This window comes from Drosophila obscura, unplaced genomic scaffold (genome assembly GCF_018151105.1).
Source record: "Drosophila obscura isolate BZ-5 IFL unplaced genomic scaffold, ASM1815110v1 contig_189, whole genome shotgun sequence".
Classification (NCBI taxonomy): Eukaryota; Metazoa; Arthropoda; class Insecta; order Diptera; family Drosophilidae; genus Drosophila; species Drosophila obscura.
The window spans coordinates 1,201,474-1,220,545 of record NW_024542777.1 but is presented as its reverse complement, the minus strand read 5'-3'; the positions used below and the strand labels follow the sequence as shown (position 1 = coordinate 1,220,545).

The following is a 19,072-nucleotide window of genomic DNA, read 5'->3' as shown; positions in this document are numbered from 1 at the left end:
TGTATGTATAAAGTAAATGGAGAAATTCATCCAATAGGGAACACATTATTTGGCCTAGTCCAAATGGGTGGAGCTACGATCAGATCTGTATTATGGTTCCGCTGTTTGGTTTGATTTCGAATACGTTTTATTGATTGATTTAAATCCTTGACAATATCATTGATACATAATATAATATAGATATACATATATATATATATATAGATAGTGGTTTGAAACGCTTGACAATATTCAATAAACATCACGATCACCTCTCCATTCGTTTTGGTTCGAAATACAGATTCCACATAACAGTTCATAGGGATACAATAATACAATACAAATTACAAAATGGTTTCGTTTCGATATTTCTCAAATACTTTGCTCTTTCCTGGAATTGTTTGCAACAATTTCGGATTACTATATATGTCGTATATGTCGTATGTGTGAGTGTGTATGCATAGTTGAAGAATAGTTGTATAAATACTCGATTTGATTACAGTATGGGGGGCGGTTATTTGTATTCAAAATGGCATATTCCGCCACGCAGCTGCTTAATTGGTTCGTTTCTGGTTCAGTCATTTATTTAAGTTTCCAGAGTGCATCCAGTTCGTTGAGCGGATCCTTGTTCTCTTGCTGTTCCTTGGCGTTGACCTGCGGTGCCATTTTCATTTGATATGAGGTCATGATGCCACCTGCAGCATACAAACAATAAGCTTTCTGGTTGAACTTCATTTGGTAATGTCGAATGTCGGCAATCACTTACGCTGGTTGAGCACATTGTGTGCATTACAGAGCACGATTTGCATGGCCTGCTCCAGGATGGCCGAGTCCCGCAGGGAATTCTGACGCTGCGAACAAATGCGAGACCAGACATCAACCACATCTGGGGTAAATAGAAGGCATATTAATCTACAATCTACAGTTTATTATTTCCCCCTCACACTCACTTATCAAAATAGGCTGCTTGCTCTGAGTGGCTATCAGGGCGCACACGCCAATGACGACCATCTCGGAGCGCTCTGAGCCCATCAAACAGCTCATGATCAGTGGCGAATTGGGTGCACTGGCTGACTGACAGCGCTGCCGATGTGTGTCCAACGAGTTCTCGGATATACCCAGCAGCTGAGCGCATGAACTAAACAGAAATCATTGATAAATCCCCTTAAGTGCTCGAGTACTTACCCCTTGGTCCACTGCTTCAGTTGTAGCAGCGACAAGTCCAGGACAGCATCAGCCCCATGCATGGACAGTCTCAGCTGATACTCTGAGCAGTGGCTGAGCTGCTGCAGCTTCACACAGGTTACCGTGTAGTCATCGTAGTGAGTGGGCTGATCCAAAGCCTGTGGCCAAAAGGGATCAAAGAGCTGAAGGACAGAGACAAAATAGAGTTAGCGATGCACCACAGTTGGTAGACAAATCCCACCTCATTTGTTGTATGCAGACAGACCACCGTGCGTGACTTCTCCGACCAGATCATGGACCAGAAATCGTTGATCGTGTTGGCCTGGGGCGTCTGAGCAATGATAAAGTTGGGACATCTGGCACTCAAGTTCTGGAAGGGATATTAAAGTGATCTTAAATGAATTCTTAAATGGAATACAAGCGTCAGCAACACACCTTCATGTAGGCCGCGTTGATATAGTCATCTGTCTGCTTGTCCAGCTTCACTCGCGCATGGTCGAAGGGCAGACAGTCCAAAGAGCGATTCTTCTCTGGGAACAGTTTGGCAATGGTCGTTGATCGCTTGCCACTGCTCTCCTTATTTAGCAGCTGCTGCAACTCCTGCCACTTGGCACCCAGCTGGGTCTTGCCGTTGAGCATCTTAATGTGCAGATTCTCCAGCAGCTTCTCGTAGCTCTCCACCTCTTTCTGGAAATATTTCGTTGTCTTCTCATCGGTGAACCTTTCGGCTTGGAATGCAAAGTTATTGGGATATCCATTGGCAGACTTGGGCTGCTTCTCGCTAACGGAATGTGTGAGGGAGACCGAGTCCCAATCAAAGTTCTCAAGCGAACTCAGATCCGAGCAGTTGGAGAGATTGTCCAGGCTGGGTGTCCTTGCCAGCGGAGCAATTGGGGATGAATCTGCTGCTGCGACTGCTGTGGCTGTCTGTGGCTGTTGCTGCTGATGCTGGAGGAGGTATCTCAGGGGATGTCTCAGGGGGAGAAACAGGCTAAAACAGATCACATGGATAGTCACACTCTTTATGGGATTCCATCTCATACACACCTCCGCAGTGATCTCCGTTTTGATGGGTGTCAACACCTGGCTGCCTGGCGGGGTAGCCACCAACTGAGGCTGTAGCAGGGGCTGTGGCAACATCGGAGGCGGCACAGCAACAGAGCAATCTATATCCAGGTCGCTCAACAGGTCCACATTGCTGGGAGCAAGTGCAGCTGCCTCCTTGGTCGCAGCCGAGGAGGCGTAGGGCGCACTACTAGTGGTCGTCTGAGTGTTGGCAATGCTGGTGGCTCCGCTCTGCATGTAAATGGAACCCGATGGATTTGGCTTGGGCTTCGGAGTGGGCGGCTGCAGCTGCTGCGGTTCAGGGGCTCCTCCGACGTGTTCGGTCGTGGAATGGTGGCCGTAGGGTGGCGTATAGTAATTGGATGTATCTGTACCTCCTCCTGGCTGCTGCGGAGTTGCTTCATTAGCAGATGGGGCTCTGTCTGGGCCTGTCCCTGTTCCTGCCTTGGTGTGCGACACAATGGGCGACTGTAGGGGGAATACACATGTTTAATAAAGAAACTATACTCCGTAGAGAAACTACTCACATCGAATCCTGTGGCTGGATTACTACGATTGGCATTCTCCGAGTCCGTGGTCCCGACCACGGCCGCCTGCTGCCCTCCACTCTGGCTGAACTGATAGCCCAGCGAGCCCTGCGGCTTGGTGAGGTTCTCCTGCTGATAGCCACTGCTGTAGTCGTAGGCGCCCGTCTGCGGATTGTAGCTGTACCCAGGATGGTTGGAGTAGCTGATGTACGTGGGAGCGGGAGTGGGAGCTGGATTGGGAGCTGGACTGGAGGCTACCGGAGGAATGGAAGCGGTAGCAGGAGATGTAATCGGAACCGGAGCAGCAGCAGCAGAAGCAGTCGCGGAGTATCCTGCCGCTTGGAGATCACCGTATTGCTGGGGGTACTGCTGGGATGGGGATGGGCCCGGATTCACTGGCATCGAAGGACCCGGAGAGGATTGGAGTCGCGCCGCAGATCGGGGAGATGCCTGGACAGCCTGCGATGGATATAGCGAGGGTTGTTGAGGCGCATAGCCCATGGATGGCTGCTGCGTAAGATATCCGGAAGGTGGCTGCGGATATACCATGGACTGTTGCGGTGTCTGGGTCTGGGGATATCCCGGGGGCTGCTGCTGGGGCGTCTGGGAATGAGGATAGCCAATGGTAGGTTGCTGCTGGGGCGTCTGTGGGGTCGGATATCCTGTGGACTGATGAGGTGAAGCATAAATCATGGGCTGCTGAGGCGGCTGAGCAGAAGGATATCCCGACGGGGGCTGGGGATAGGCCTCTGACGTTTGAGGCGGATACATCGAGGCAGGGTGAGCGGCCTGTGGGTAGACTCCTCCTGTTTGATAGCCCGCCGAGGGAGTGGGGTTGACCACATACGGGGCCTGTAACGAGGCTGGTATCTCGCCAGGATTTGAATTCGATGCTGTGGCCACATACAGGGGCTGCTGGTAGTTGAATCCCTGAGCATTCGACGCTGCTGTAGCTGCATAAGCCTGCGGAGGAGGCACTGCAGCATTCGGATAGTTGTAATTGTAGGCCGCTCCCGATCCCACCTGACAGCCCTCCTGCGACTGCTGCATGGTGAGCTGCCCCATGGCCCCGTGGAGCGTTTGGGAGTTGGGCGAGGGTTGTGCCTTGTAGGCCGGCGGAGCGATGTTCTGCTGCTGCTGCTGGTACATGGGATTCGTGTAGCCCGCCGCACTGGGATCGTAGTATTGCTGCTGCTGGAGACTGTACGGCGGCGGTGGCTCGTTCGGCGGGGCCGTGGCATAGGCAGAGCACGCCGCCTGAGTCGGATTCTCCGACCCCACAGGCACTGGACGCACTGCGTGCACATACGAGGAAGCTGCTGCGGGAGTAGTGGCATCCGGAATAGGCGCCATTCCGGCGGCAATGCTGGCCGCAGAGGTTCCCTTGGCCTTGAGGTAGTCCCGCAGCTTGGGGGTCCCTACTCCTCCTCCTCCTCCTCCAATGACGGCTGCTGGCTGCACTTCGGTTGCGGGTTTGCTGGGAGTGGCCCTGACACTCTGCATTCTCTGCTGCCGCTCCTCCGACTGCACATCGCGGGCGGACTTGAAGCGGCTGAGGAGCTTTTGGATATTGCCCGCCAGCTTCTTGTAGAACTCCAGCCCCTTGGCGGACTTGGCCAGCAGATCCTCGTACACGTCGTAGGAGGCTGCCAGCGAGCTGTAGAAGTGCTCCCGCTTCTGCTTGACGTCCTGGAGGGTCTTCAGCACTGGCGCGGCCTTAGCATAGTTCTCAGTGAGCGCCTGGAGTATGTTCTGCTGGGCCAGCAGGTTCTGGTCCAGCAGCTGCGTAATCCTGTCGTGCTTGGCCATCTCCGCGACGAACAGGGCCTGCAGTCCCTCCTGCCCCCCGTGCGCAATGACCTTACCCGTGATGTCATCCTCGTTGATGGCTATGCGGAGATCCGCATGGAACTGGGCGCGCTGGGCCTTCATCTCGTTGACCTTGTTGAGGACCAGCTTCACATCCTTGAAGATCTCCGCGGTGTTCAGCTCCGAGCTGAGCTTGGGCATCAGCTGCTGGATCTCCTGGAGGGGACGGGCCAGGATCTTCAGGTTGTTCACGTGCAGGCTCATGGCCTTTCGCAGGGTGTTGTTGGACTCCCCGGCCCGGGCATGCGCCTCGCTGTACTTCTGGAACTCCCGCGTCAGCTCGGTAATGTGGGCATTGGGTGTACGCTGCACACCGCTGGCCGCCTGAAACTCCCGCTCCGCCCTGGCCTCCTCTTCGAGCATGTGCGTCAGCTCGGCGAGATTCGTCTCCACGTCGGTGGTGATCTCGGCCAACTGCGACATGGCCTCAATCAGGTCGCTGATCGCCGTCTTATTGGCATGCAGGGCGGCGCAGCGGTCCACGATTCCCTGGGGCAGCTTGTTGGCCTGCTCCTCGTTGATGTTCAGATTGTCGAGGGTGAGGGAGCTCATGTAGCCCTCCAGCTGTCCGTCCTTCTCCTCCAGCAGGGCCCCGTACTTGCGCAGCAGCTTGGCCTTCTCCTCGCTGTACAAGGAACTGGCCTCGTGCGCCTTCATGGGCACAAGGCGGGCCAAAATGTCCGCCCCGGCGTACTCCTCATCGGTGACCTGGAAGCCTATGCCATTCACCAGGTTGGCCCCCTGCACAGCCGCAATGGTGGACAGCTCTGGCACGGCCTCGTGGTAGATGAACTCGTTCTCGTTTTTGGCATTCTTGCGCTTGGCCTCCACCACATCCGCAGTGAAGCTTAGGGACTCATTGATCTCCTTTTGATCCGGCAACCCCTTGGACTCCTTGCGGGCCTCCTCCAGCTTGTCCCAGCTGGCCTGGAATGGTATACATATCTAGGTGACCTATTCAGGCAATCCTTCTCTGGTTCTAGGTACCCACCTGGTAGAGAGTTACTCGCTCGCCCATTTGGCGCTTCTCCTCTGCGTTCTGGCCCTGGTACAGGTAGAGGATGCAATTCAGATAGTTAATCTTGAAGCGCACGTATTTCTTCCACAGCTTGTAGACAGAAGCGTCGATGACCTGGGCCACCGGACCATCGTCGCCTCCGGTGAGAAGAGCTGCCAGTGCGGCTCCGTAGTAGACCACGATCTGGGCCGTCACCTTGGCCACAATGTGCGGCTTGCGGTTGTCGATCAGCGACTTCTCCAGAATGCACTCCTGCGCCTGGGCCAGGCACACCTGCTGCTGGTAGACCAGCAGCTCGGTGGTCATAAAGTCGCCGCCACTGTTAACGGTCGCATAGCGTTCCCTCAGCTCGTTGTAGGCCCAGGCCGCGGCCTGGAAGTGGGTGCACGCCATTTTCATGCCATCGACATCGCCGCGCGTCACTGAGGCCCCAGACTGGGTGTGAGAGGCAGCGATGTTGAAGAGGACTGCTGCCCGCTCGAAACGTATATCGGTGACCTCGTGAACGGCACTGTGGTAGAGATCCTTCCAGGTGAAGGTGAAGATGCCCTTGTCGGCCAGCTGCGGAAAGCGATTCTGCAGGGCGTGAAGCTGGCAGTAGTAGCGCTTCATCACGGGTGCTCCATCCTTGGTGGTACGCATGGCCTGATTCCGCAGCGTCTCCAGGGCATGCACTTCCTTGGAATAGGCCTCGGGATCCTCATGATAGAACTCGGCTATATACTGTGGGGCAATAAGAGCACAGAGTACCAATTATTTGTTTATGGCTCACGCTTTTTCAGCCCCCTCTGCCTGCCTCCCTCTGGGTGGGCTAATCAGCCGATGACTCAGCTCCGCACATAACAAAGGCAGCTTATGCACAGGCAGGGAAGAGGGGCTGTCTGGTCTGCCTCTGTCTGCTGACTTTTTACCAGCTGCAGCGCAGTTGATTCGTTTTGCGAAATATTCTTTTAACTTTTGGGGGAGTCTATTGTTGCTGCTCTCTCCATTTTCGGATCTCTCTTCTGGGTTCGTTACCTTCTTCAAAGCAGCAAAGGAGGTGCCCTCCGGGCTGGATTTTAGGGCAAACCACAGCATATGCAGACGTGGCACAGCTTCCATGGTGAGTCCGCCTCGCTGACTTTTCACTCAATATATAATTTAAATTAATTGTTTGCAATTCAAATTAAAAAAAAAAACAACAAATAATTCTATCTGCAGTGTGGCCGATAACGATACAAAATACCTTCAATCCAAAAAATAAATACCGTTAAATACCATTTCAGTTTCGAGAAATACCATTTAAATACCATACCAAAAAAAAACCAGGGCAAGCCGGCCATCAAACGAGACTTAGCCCATTTAACACCCGTCTATTTAAAAAGTTGAGCACCCTTTGTTAAACCGCGGAAAATAATACTGTTTGCAAAGGCTCCTGACATCTTTCACCTGTAATGCGTAAAATATGTTAAAGTTATATAAATTTCGTGGAAATAATAAAGTTTTCAGAACTCTTTTTCATTGGATTGTGACATAATAAGGTTCAAACAAAAACGGCCAAAGCATAAAACGTCAATTTTGACTAAATGTGACGTCATTGTTGCTGGTCAACCAAGTTTCTTCTATGCGTATGTACTTTTGTATACCTTTTTTCATTTAATTGATGTTAAATTTGTTGTTCCAAGCTCCATTGAAACATTAATAATGATTTGATCCTAGATTGACATGTTTTTTACCTATTAATGCATATGTTTTGTGTTTTATAAATACATTTATCCCAGTTCTGATACCTATTATTGGTAATAGGAACCCTATTATGGTACCCGTGAGCTACAAAATTTCGTTAATATCTTTAAAACAGAGACTGAGTAGTTTCTGCATTAATTGGAGCCTAAGATTACTAACATTACCTCTATTCGATAATATTCATTTTTCCAAGGTATGAAGATTGTGGCTCATTCCGTGCCAAAGTTGCACAACAATTCTGCATATTCATATCCCCATGTTTCTGAACAATGTCTTTATTTTAATGAACAATACCTTAAACGATGCCTAATTAATGCGTCTATCAAAAACTAAAAATGCATACCAAGAATTATTTTTTTTCTACTTTTCCCGAGTTTTTAAAGTCAAAATTTAGCTGCATTTGTCAGCTTTTCAAAGTTCTTTGCTACCAGATATAATATTATTAAGTTATGTGAAAAATAAAATCACTACCTCTGAAAAAAAACATGAAAAAAAGACCAGATTTGAAAAATTCTTTAAAAAAAATTTAACCATCAAAATAAACCATAATTCGCTACAAATTTTTAAACCCCGAAATTTATAAGAACAAGTAATTTTGGGCCACAGCCTAAATGCCAACCAATAAAAAATGGTTGAATTTTTGGTACAGTTTCAGTATTTATTAGTAAAAGGAAATTATTTTCATTTTAAGCCAATTAATTGAGGAGACAACCCGTCGGAAAATGTCGCGTGCGTCAAAAATTAGCCTTAGATAGGATACATTTTAGCCTGGGGAATGTCAACAGCTACAAGCTGGAGAGATTCGGAGAATTTCCTCCCTCCGCGGAATTATTTTTACTATTATTTTAAGCTACTACTTGCTTAAATTTTACATGTATTTGATAAACGATTGTTTGGTTAAAAAATTAGCCAAACGAAGCACATTCTAGCGTTCCTATTTTTAGAAAACTTTATTTTTGTGATCAGAGAAAGTTAGGTATTAAAGTGAGATCTTGTTAAATTTGAGAATCGTACATTTATATTTATCTTAGGAGTCCGCCAGATTCATTTGACCAGACGGCCTATCATCAACAATAAATATTTTCTTTTTGTACCCAAAAAATAATTTTCGATATAAAATCCGTTACAAAAGTAGCGGTTTACCTTACGCTTTTTCAACTTTCAGACAACTAAATCGTTCGAAATTTTCTGTAATTATTTGGGGTGGTTTTCTGGGCAAAGTCCAAAAAAATGTTCGCGCGACAATGAAACAAGAAAATAGTGCCGAATATTCACAAGTCCACTAAGTACCAAAAAAATATCCATTGATAACACTACTCGACAAAATCGAACTTTTTTTTTCCTCAAGGATCCAAACCGACTTTTTCTGATAGATATGGGGATTTAAAATTTTTTAAAGAATTATGGTTTTTTTTCTATGGCAGAACTTTTTTTGGATTTTTGACTGATATTTTTTTAGCTTTTTTCAGAGTAGCGTTGTTTTTTCACATAGCTCTAGTATCTTACGTCTGGTTGTAAAGAACTTTGCTATTTTGAAAGGTAATTAAAACAGCTAGGTTAAGCCCAAATACTTTGATTCAGTTCGTCTGGGTAAAGCATTGAATGCAAAAGGTTGTGCGGTATTTGTTACGAAATTTTGACTTTAAACATAAAAGCGAAAAAAATTCTTGTGTCCTCTATTTTTTTGTGTATAGGTGCGTTATTTGGCGTCGTTTAGGATCGCTCATTATCTGGGGGGAGCTAAAATCGTTAACCAAACCTAAAATATGAAAAAATGAACAAAAATACCTTTTGGAAGGTTGCGGGCCCAACTGCCAATTGGGAACAAAGCAAACGAACAAGGGTTGTATATTTGGTATCTGATCGCGCTCCTTTGTTCCCAATGGGCAGTTGGGCTCGCAACCTTCCAAAAGGTATTTTTTGTTCATTTTTTTCATATTTTAGGTTTGGTTAACGAATTTTAGCTCCATAGTCTCTCCATAGATTTTAATGAGCGATCTACGACGCCAATTAACGCACCTATACACAAGGGCACAGTATATTTTTTTTCGGCTTTTCCTGATTTTTAATGTCAAAATTTCGTAACATACCGCACAAAATCATTTTTGCATTTCAATGCTTTATATTTCCCAGACGGTAAGCTGAATCACAGTATATGGGCTTAACTTCTAGCTGTTTTAATTACCTTTTCAAATAGGGTCTTTCACCGACGTGTACTGGCTATGTGCGGTCCTGGCTTAAAATACCAGTTTTCAAAAATTCTTCAAAAGTTCTGCCATAGAAAAAAATATCATCAAACCATTTCTAAGCCCCAAATCTTTAAGAAAAAGTTCGTTTTGTTCCTTAGGAAAAATCGTGTTGACTAGTGTAATTTATTAAATCATATCATTAATATTAACGAAGAAGATTCATTGTTGCGACGTTCCATACGGTTTCAATTAGGAACATGCGACTCACACCACGAAAAAAAGGTGAAAGTCACCACGAAAGCGCTCTTTTCAACTCGAAAAAGAGAACAAATTTTGAAAAACCACAACGATTTGCTCACGAACGAATAGAGTGACCAAGTCGAAAAATACCAATATATACCAGGAAGTTTTTCGAAAATATCAGTATATACCATGATAACTGAAGGAACTTAACCCACTTAATCCCCCTCCAACTATAGTTAAGCCGCGGAAAATAAGACAGTTTGTAAAAGCTCTTTACTTTTAATTACCACGATATCGCCTGAACTGTGCTGAAATTCTTCAAGTCTCATAATTTTCGTGGGAAATTGATAATAAAAATAAAATGAATTGAATGAGTGAACAAACCAAAATAAAAAACGTTTTTAGACCCTCATTTTTTAAAATAATGACAAATAATTTTTTCTCCTTTTCTGAAATTTAGATGCGGATTTATATGCTTCTTCATGACTTTCCCGCAAATGCCTTTCCAGTGAGTTTATGTTCGCAAAGCTTCCAAAATTAAATCCCGTTTGCAACCCAATTTATTCAATAAAAAAAACGAGAAGGAACGTGTGAGTCGCTTTTGGGGACGTAGAGTCGCGTACTCAGTCGGTATATATAATTTTTTGCTACATCTGTCACTACACTTGTAGCAGTGTCTGGAAACAAAATTTGGTTGCTCTAGCTCTTATAGTCTCTGAGACCCAGGCGCTCATCAAGACGAAATTGAAATTTACATTTTAAAATTAAAGTGCAAAATGTGCGACGAAAAGACAAATGATTTGGTTTGTTCACGGTTTATTTTATTTTTTATACTTTATCAGCTTACATCTAAGACAATTGGGACTTACATGTATTACAAGTCGTGTGAGAGAGAGGGTGAGTTCCGCCTCCATTTCTTAGTCTCCTAATCCTAATAACAAGAATGCAATTACTTTCTAATTGCCGCTTACAGGTTGACGGGATGGGTGGGGGATACAATGGCAGCATACGCTATGTTAAGTTAGGTACATACGTTGGTCGTGCTAAAACTAGATTTACATTCTAATGGAAACGCTACTAAGGCCTTTCGCTTTGCTACGAGCCACTTTGGAGATGTTTCGTTACAGTTTATGAGACGTTCGTTCATCGCTCAACTCTCATTCAATTTCTATGTACATGTCGCTGCTTTGCGTAGAGGGACTATAACTCTGATCCGCCTCGGGATCACTGAGGACACTAGCGTCTGACTCGGTCTCAAAATCCAGTCGGGGAAATTGTGGCGCGTTCGGTTTGGGGGCATCCACGTTTGGCGTCTGCGCATCGATGAAAAAGTCTGCGATAGATTGGGTAAAAAATACAAATTAGTTAACATAACTTTTAAGATATGTACATATAATATGTATGTATGTGTGGTGTGGGATAATTTGTTGGAATTTGTTTCGGGAAGACAATCAACACGCGTGGGCGTACAATTTTGATCATTTACCTGCGACTGATATAAAATTTGGACTCTAAGAAGGCTAAATATATATGAGGTGCATGAAAAGTGCGATGAATAGTGCTTGGGTAGAGTGCTTTAAAAGGCTACGTCGTGCAGTTCGGGAGTCGTGGGCATGATTTGTACTGTAAGAAAGTTTTGGTGTTTGTTCAATTTACAAATAATGAATCCCGGATGATTGGATGATATGATGCGTCATAAATTAGGGGGCCATTCCCTTCAACCAATGGCTGTTCAACCAACCTGACTCGACGCCATTCCACTCGCTGACGACCGTGTTATGGCTGTGTTGATGGGGATTCGGATGATCCTCTACGGAGCCCTCGTAGATCTGTAGGTCTGTGGCCAGCTCATCGTGCTCCGTCATATCGTCAAAGTCGAATATCTCGGTTACCTTCACCTTGTTCGTGTTGTTGTCGGTGTAGTAGTAGGCGTAGAGAGCATCGTTGTGGGTGGTCATCTTGAGAACATGCTCAAAGTTGTCGACATCGTCCTCCAGGGGAGTGGCACCGCTAAAATGTTCAATCGTCGTTAGCAACTGTTCCTTCCTTGAAGGTTGTTCTCCATCTCCTTACCACTCATCCACAAGAATGGATACTCTGGGACCATATAGCCGGTTCGAATGCAGCAGACCAGTGGCATCAAAGTGCGGCTGATCATACAGCTGTAATATCACAAAGGTAACGATTGTTATGTTTTCTTTATTTGTTCCTCAAGTGGAATGGCTTATCTAGAGCCCACTCACCGTGAATTTATTGAGCAGACGTATTTGCATGGCGTTATTCAATTGATTAATTAACTCTTCCACCATTAGTCGTGCTTGCTTTGTGAGTTTGGGTGTCAGTGTCGTTATTCTGGGGAAAGTTCGAGAATTATATGAGTACTGTACTTGACGGACGGTTCAACAATGAATGCTCGGAAACCTACTTGGATATGGTGGCCAAGAAGAAGTCCATGGGCACAGTAGCTGGCAGCGAGAGCAGTTTGATGCCCCGATGCTTGAAGATCCAATTGGCAAGACCCTTGTTCGCCTGCTCGATGTAATCCTGTATCACATCCAGAACCGTTTGTGGCATGTTTGAGCTCAAAGCGTCCTGCAGATAGTCATAGACTGTAAGATGAGTTCTGCTTATAGCGAAATTAGTCTAGACTCTCGTACCTTTCTATGCTTTTTGCACTCCCTGCACTCTGGATCGAACTCCTGCGGCTGGGCCACTGTCTCGGAGACGACAAACGTGGACTGTACCGCCACACAGCGACGGCAGTTGATTAGGTTGTTGCGATGCAGGAATTGTAGGGCGTCGTCGAAGCCCTGCTGGCAGAACTTGCTGAGAAACTCGGGCCGCGGGGGGAACAGAATCCTTACAAATCGATTGATGTTCTGCCGGGAGATCTCGATGCTGGTGTTGGCCCAGTTGAGGTGGAAGAGCTGGGAGCTCTGGTCTCGCGGGCAGATGTCGCTCTCCCCGCAGAATGGACTGACCGTAATGGTGTTCTCATCCAGAATGGGCAGATTGTCGGAGAAGGCGCCGTCCATGTAGCGAACGCCACGGAAACGGGGCGGCAGAATCCCCGAGAAGCCCGGTATGAAGCAGGCACAGAGCAGGGCCTGCAGCACTTCCTCGCGGGACTCAAACTCGGAGATGATCACATTTTTGCCATCGTAGACGCGGGTCAGGGAGATGTGCAGCCGTCCGTTGACGCGCTTGTGGGCATCGTCGGGCAGATGCTTCTGCAGCCCTTCCAGCAGGCAGGTCTGTATATTGAAGGAGGGACTGAAGGGGCCCAGTGAGTAGCGACGAGCCTCGTTCACCACCCGAAAGAAATCCGACGTCATGCTGCCTGCATTAGAAGAGAAAGAGATTCGAAAGAAGACGCTTTTGGTTAGAATAAAGTGAATAGGTACATCCGAGTATATTCTCGTTGTCGTATTTTGATAGTTTCGTTAATCAAACAGGGGCTCAATCAGGGCTATCAGGAGATCTGTGCCTGTGTCTGATGATGCTCTGGGGTTTTTGCGTCATTGTGTCATCCAAAGGGTCACATAGTGTTCTTGGCTTTGCTATTGCTTTTGCTATTGTTGCTGTTGGGTTCTCTACTCGGTTATGATAGGAAATGACGCGCAAGCCTTGAGTGGTTTGGAAGTGTTTGTTTTTATTCGACCCCCAAGGCACGCAATTAATTAAGCCGCGCGCTGATAAGCAACGCAACTATGGTTCATTCAAACATACATATGTACTAAATACGTAGTAGTAGTGCCACATAACAAAAAAAGTATCAAAATGCAGTGCGTTGCCTAAACATAATTATAACTACTGTCTTCCATGTTTTAGGATTTGAAAATCGAACAAACTTTTCAAGATTGATTCTAGAATTGGTATCATAATTTTTTTTTTTACTCCGGACTAGAAGTGCCATCGAACTATGAAACGCACTGTAAATATGGCACATACATTTGAAAATAAAAAGAATTAGTTTCGCGTGTGGCATGTGCTATGTGACATTGCTGATATGAAAACTGATTCCCATGCCCAGCACTTTCCAAATATTTCGATTAGATTCGAGCGGAAAGGCCTACATACATCGCAAGATAAGGCCAGCACACACACACACATTATTGTGAACATCTAAAGATCTTCCATGTATTTAATGTACATATTCCAGAAATTGACGTAAAGCGAATTAAAATCAGGCCATCAGACAAGACAAAACGCTACTCTGGTCTGACGAGAGGTCCCCAGGCAACTTGATTGTCCGATGTACATACATATGTACATATGTATGTAACAGCACATGTGCATTGGGACTAAGATTGGGGAAAACTAACTATAGTTACTGATTATATGATATAATGCATCTTATCATCGATTATAAAAGCACGTTTGACATTGAACTATCAATTGGAGTTTGGAATCGTGCCGAAGAGCTGGCGCGTGGCCACAAGTGTGGGCATCCCATTCACAATTCCAGTCGCAGTGGCAGTGCTGCCCCGCCTCCCCCTTGCCCACATATCAAATTTGTTTTCGCGATATTCTGGTATACCGTTGTCAACAACAATAAACTAGGGAGGTAAATGCAAATAAACAACGCTATCGGATTACGTGCAGCCTTTAATTGTTGTTTTGCGGGACAAATAACAAATAAACGTAAAGGCATAAATGAGCAGTATCGATCATTTCCAGATGAAACCGAATAGTTTGGATGAGTATCTCTTTCAGTCTTTCTCTGATGAATCTCGAAATAACCTTGATTATGCGCCTACATTCATACATAGGCAAACGTAACCGCAAGTCAAGTGCACAACTGGGAGGTTGCACATAACGGGAAATCGAACAGCAACGAAACGACAAAGTGAAGAGAAAGAGAAACGAAACGAAACAGAGAGCTATGCAACAAAAATACAATTTCTTGGGGGCTCGACTCGAATGGATAAACAAACAAGTTTTCATCACATGGCATGTGGGCTGGGTGCGAGCGGACCAGATACACATACATATGTACATCCACGAAACATACATACATATGTATTTACAAACGCATGCATGCATGCAGTTGTTGCTGCTTTCCATTGAACGCCGAAGGCAACAAACTTTCAACAAAAGAGCAGTGTGCCAGAGGGCAGAGCACCTCTGCTCCGTCAGCGGGAGCGGCACACACCCCCGTTTCGCTGGCATAACCATAGCATAGCCCGACAGACAAGAAGCCACACACTCTGCCGCTCCACTCCGAACCCCCTCCACCCATCAACTCATACACTTGTGAAGGCAAAAATAAAAACGCCTCATCACGTGATATTGTGGTTGTATTGGGCAAGAATTTCTGCTTCTTCCGCTCAACGAAATGCGTGCGCGCGTACAGTGAGAACAAAAGTTGTGTAAACATATGTACATTTTTGCTGATATCGGAAGATGTATAAAAACTGTTCTCTCAATACACATTTAGAATGAATGAATGCTCAGCCTGCAAACCAGAAAAAGCTTCCCACCGAAACGTGGACCATACTTATTGCTCGCACTGTAGAAGTTTTCTGTTTTCATACATATGTATATACGCATTGCATATGTATGTAGGTCACGTTGCAATGCCAGGCCAGGCCATTCTGCACTTCGCAACGGATTTTGGCCAGAATTCTGAAATGCTACTACTTTCTTCTGCTGTTTTGCAGGGTGGTTTCAAAGAGAGAGGGAGAGACAGCGGGAGAGCTGTTTCACAGCTGCCCTTCAGCTGGATTCACGCGAATGAGAACCAGCTTGTGTAATGCTATCTACACGCTTTCCCGATTAGTTTTTTGTGCCGTAAAAGAAACTGTGTCAATCAACAATGATGCTATAATGCTCAAACCCCATTTACATTGGCGATTGATTGTGTCCGAGATCAACGAAAGATACGCTTCCCATAGAGGACCCCACAAAGCCGTATAGAAGTCGACTGATAAGCGGCCATATGCATATTATAAAAGCCAGCTGCAAATTAACTGTAAATATACATATGTATGTACATATGTGTAACTATTTGCTTTGTGCTCTAATCGAGTGGACATAGGGAACTAAGCCTATAGCAATTGACGTCAAGTGCTTGGCAGGGATATGTATGTACATATTTATATTGCTATAGATAATGATGAATCTAAGCCAAACAAAGAGCCTGTTGTGCGACTTCAATTAACAGCTGCACTTGACTCATATTGCAAAATCTAACAAAATCGAATCAGTATTATATGTACATATGCACTCGTATATATCTGATACACCCTAAACTTGGACTTTGGGCGACGGCAATCAGGGGACAACAATGGCAGCACACAATAAATATGACTCCCACATGATAAGGTACCGGTAAAGGTAATTTCCGATGCCGATAAGCAATATACCGTTTGTACATATATGTCTGTGTATATTTCTGTGTCCCGATGATGAATTGCAGCTAAGAATTCTAAAATTTCTGATAGCAGGAGGGGAGCACGCTTGAAGGTCGGCCATTAGCTTATATTAACTAAAAACAAATACATATGTATATTTGCATTTAGAAATTCCGCCCCAGAAGCCACGCTCCTCAGACTGACTTTGCTCTTGAACCCCATAGAAAATCAATCAAAACAAGGCAATTTACACCCACTGATAACACCTCGTGGAACAGGCCCAGGCACAGGCCCTTGGAAGCGTCAATGCAGTGTAACTAAATAGTAGAATGGGGAATATTGAGAACAGAAATCAGATGATCTCTAAACAAAAGGGTACACGCACGAGTGACTTGTTCGCGAGCCAAGTGCTCAAGCTCTGTGCCTCACGTTCAAGTGTTTGTAACAGGAAACCGTTGATAGACATGGTTATAAGAGCGCGGTTATGTATAAAAATGGAAATTGTTTCAAGGGATCCCAGAAATAGGACCTTATCAGTAAAGTTAAATTCGTTTCATTAGGTAAAATCTGATTTGCGGCGCAGTTTTCTATGGTCATCGTTTCCTAAAGAAATCTTGACTGCTGGAGGAACAAATCAAGTATTTGCTTGAGGTGTGTGTGGGTCTACTGTACTTAGAACCAAAACCAAGCAGAAGTTACCCAAGTAAAAATAATTAAAAGTCCACACTAGATACTCATTGGGTGAATCAGAGATCAAAATCCGACCGACAAAATTTAATTGCCGCAATTAAAGTGGTTACTGAAATGACAGGTCCCACTGTTTTGTGCATGTGTGTGTGTCTAGCGCATTGCTTTACCTGTTACAGATGCCAGGCTGACGAACTTTCTGGCATGAGCGAGAGATTCAGCGAGACAACAGGTGTTCCAGAAACAAGCAGCAACATCGGCAGGTAGGAGAAGGAGGAAATGTGCAATGAGAGGAGAGCCTAATATGCAGAAGGGAATAATCCAGAGTGATACACTCCCCTCTCCTTCGTTGAAAACTCAATGGAAGCAAAGTCACTGCAGCGGCAGTGGCAGCGACAGCTGGGGGTGATGATCATTCAACGGCATCGACCAGAACAACCAAGTCAAGTCGATTGATTATTTTAACGATCGAACGCTGCTGACGCTATTCCCCGTCGATTATACATACATACATATGTAGATGGCGACCGCGTGCCACTGCTCCATTGGTCAAATGATAAGGCCGTAAGGCAACTGTGCATACTCGTATTCCAACCATACATTTATATGCATATGAATGTACATATTGCACAAAAACCATGAGTAATACTCCGACATTTGTTTTGATCTCCCATTAGTTTGTGTCTCCTTTTGATTGACATGTTTATACCCATTCTACAAACGGAGCGTTACACACACCCACAAATACATTTACATTTACATATCAAAAGCAAGACTTATACATATCCCATACCACAGCTATATATAGACTTTTACAATAACAAAACATTTTCATCACATTCCTAAATAGGTTCCGTTGAACGCGCCTCCCAAGCAAAACAAACAGCTCGACCTTCAGCATCTCGATAAAAGTATATGTACATAAATGTATATACCACACATCGAACGAATGTAAATGCGATGTGTATGTATGCGTTTGTTTGTGTAGCGTAGCCAGCCCATTTATTTGTTTCGTTGTTTTCGCTCTACAAAAGTACGTTGTCCCGGCCTATGGAACATGTTTTCGTGTGGAGTGGATTTCAGCTGCGTCGTAGTTTCCATGGCAGAGACGAGCCCCCTTCGACAATTTGGAGCACTCACACACAAACAGTAGGCTCCCGAATCACCTCCCTTGCGACCCACAAACACCAAAACGGGCCATCAATTCATTTCAAATTCACGCAATAAAAGTCGCTGAACCGGAGTCAGCTGTTCTATGTACCTACATACATACATACATACATATGCATATATGTACATTCATAAGTGCAGGCGGCAAACAAAAAGAACACAAAACTTACCCAGGGGCAAATCACAGAGCAGGCAACATGCTGCTAGGGAACCGGCCGAAGCTCCCCCAATTTTCTCTAGCAATAGGTGTGGAGCATATTTCTTGAAACAGACGGCGACTCCGACGTGGTAGATGCCCAAGAATCCGCAACCAGCAAATGATAGATTCATGCTTTGAATACTATTTATGTATGTATGTATGTGTTTCGACTGAGAACGGGTTGACGTTGTTTTCTATTTGTCCGTCCGCTCGTTTTGTTCTTGTCTCTCGCACTTTCTTCTCGCACTTTCCAACGAATTCTCTTGTTTACAATTTTCGTGCTTCCAGCTCTTTTGCGATACAAATTTCCGAATGTGCAATATATCTCGTTCTGTTATCACTTCAATAATAAAATAATTTCTGCGCCGCACTTGTGATGTTGTCTTCCCGTTATTTGTAAATGGTCGTTTCTCCGTTATGTTCATGAGATATATATAAATATATTCGCTCGATATAATAGTTATAATTTGTATTGAGGTGATCGATAGGACATCGATATTTTTGTGCGATAAGCGAAACCAAAGAATACTGGAATCTATACTATAAATCTGAATCTGAAAATCTGTGTGTAAGCGGCTATCTCCGCATCGCGTGCACCAAATTACATGCTGTTGTTTTTAAAACAAATTTTTACTTTTTTATACATATGTAGGTTCCTCAAGAATTAAAAATTAAACAAAAAAAAACTTAAGTTAGGTCCAAAAGTGTGTGTTTGAACGCCTATTTCATTTAATTTCTCCACAACGCCTGCACCAAATTGCATGCTGTTTTTTAAATGATAGCCAGAGTATGTGCCATTGCTTCTAAACAAAAGTTTTTACTTTCTATAAATAAGTTTCTCAAAAATTAAAAATTATTAA

The 19,072-nt window shown here is 45.1% G+C and overlaps 2 protein-coding genes across 4 annotated transcripts; both read right to left on the bottom strand.

Annotated features, from left to right (window-relative positions):
- Positions 1–119: 119 nt before the first annotated feature.
- Positions 120–6,845, bottom strand: LOC111066703 (tyrosine-protein phosphatase non-receptor type 23). 2 transcript variants are annotated; one of them, XM_041593473.1, is made up of 10 exons: positions 6,661–6,841; positions 5,617–6,366; positions 2,757–5,552; positions 2,212–2,697; positions 1,600–2,106; positions 1,406–1,534; positions 1,165–1,346; positions 930–1,117; positions 746–865; positions 120–674 (listed from the first exon to the last, which is right to left on the bottom strand). In XM_041593473.1, exons 1-10 carry the CDS (start codon positions 6,742–6,744, stop codon positions 562–564), a joined length of 5,355 nt encoding a protein of 1,784 aa, XP_041449407.1. In that variant the 5' UTR covers positions 6,745–6,841; the 3' UTR covers positions 120–561. The 2 variants fall into 2 exon arrangements, with proteins under 2 accessions (XP_041449407.1, XP_022211200.2); XM_022355508.2 differs by lacking the exons at positions 120–674; positions 746–865; positions 930–1,117; positions 1,165–1,346; positions 1,406–1,534 and having other exon boundaries at positions 1,897–2,155; positions 6,661–6,845.
- A 3,754-nt stretch (positions 6,846–10,599) lies between these two features.
- On the bottom strand, positions 10,600–18,629 carry LOC111066757 (1-acylglycerol-3-phosphate O-acyltransferase Pnpla3). 2 transcript variants are annotated; one of them, XM_022355591.2, is made up of 7 exons: positions 18,184–18,628; positions 12,458–13,140; positions 12,226–12,392; positions 12,044–12,152; positions 11,874–11,962; positions 11,542–11,810; positions 10,600–11,133 (listed from the first exon to the last, which is right to left on the bottom strand). In XM_022355591.2, the coding sequence occupies exons 1-7, from the start codon at positions 18,341–18,343 to the stop codon at positions 10,958–10,960; spliced, it is 1,653 nt and encodes a 550-aa protein (XP_022211283.1). In that variant the 5' UTR covers positions 18,344–18,628; the 3' UTR covers positions 10,600–10,957. The 2 variants fall into 2 exon arrangements, with proteins under 2 accessions (XP_022211283.1, XP_022211284.1); XM_022355592.2 differs by lacking the exon at positions 10,600–11,133 and adding an exon at positions 11,287–11,423 and having other exon boundaries at positions 18,184–18,629.
- Between the last annotated feature and the right edge of the window lie 443 nt (positions 18,630–19,072).

Bases quoted from the DNA above. Each gene is read 5' to 3' on its own strand.
- LOC111066703 (XM_041593473.1), bottom strand. From the start codon at position 6,744: ATGGAAGCTGTGCCACGTCTGCATATGCTGTGGTTTGCCCTAAAATCC. The intron at 5,553-5,616 runs GTGGGTACCTAG...ATACCATTCCAG, and splicing joins AGCGAGTAACTCTCTACCAG to GCCAGCTGGGACAAGCTGGA. The intron at 1,347-1,405 runs GTGGGATTTGTC...TCTGTCCTTCAG, and splicing joins GTCTGCATACAACAAATGAG to CTCTTTGATCCCTTTTGGCC.
- LOC111066757 (XM_022355591.2), bottom strand. From the start codon at position 18,343: ATGAATCTATCATTTGCTGGTTGCGGATTCTTGGGCATCTACCACGTC. The intron at 11,963-12,043 runs GTGAGTGGGCTC...GTGATATTACAG, and splicing joins GTCTGCTCAATAAATTCACG to CTGTATGATCAGCCGCACTT. The intron at 11,134-11,541 runs GTTGGTTGAACA...AATCTATCGCAG, and splicing joins GTGGAATGGCGTCGAGTCAG to ACTTTTTCATCGATGCGCAG.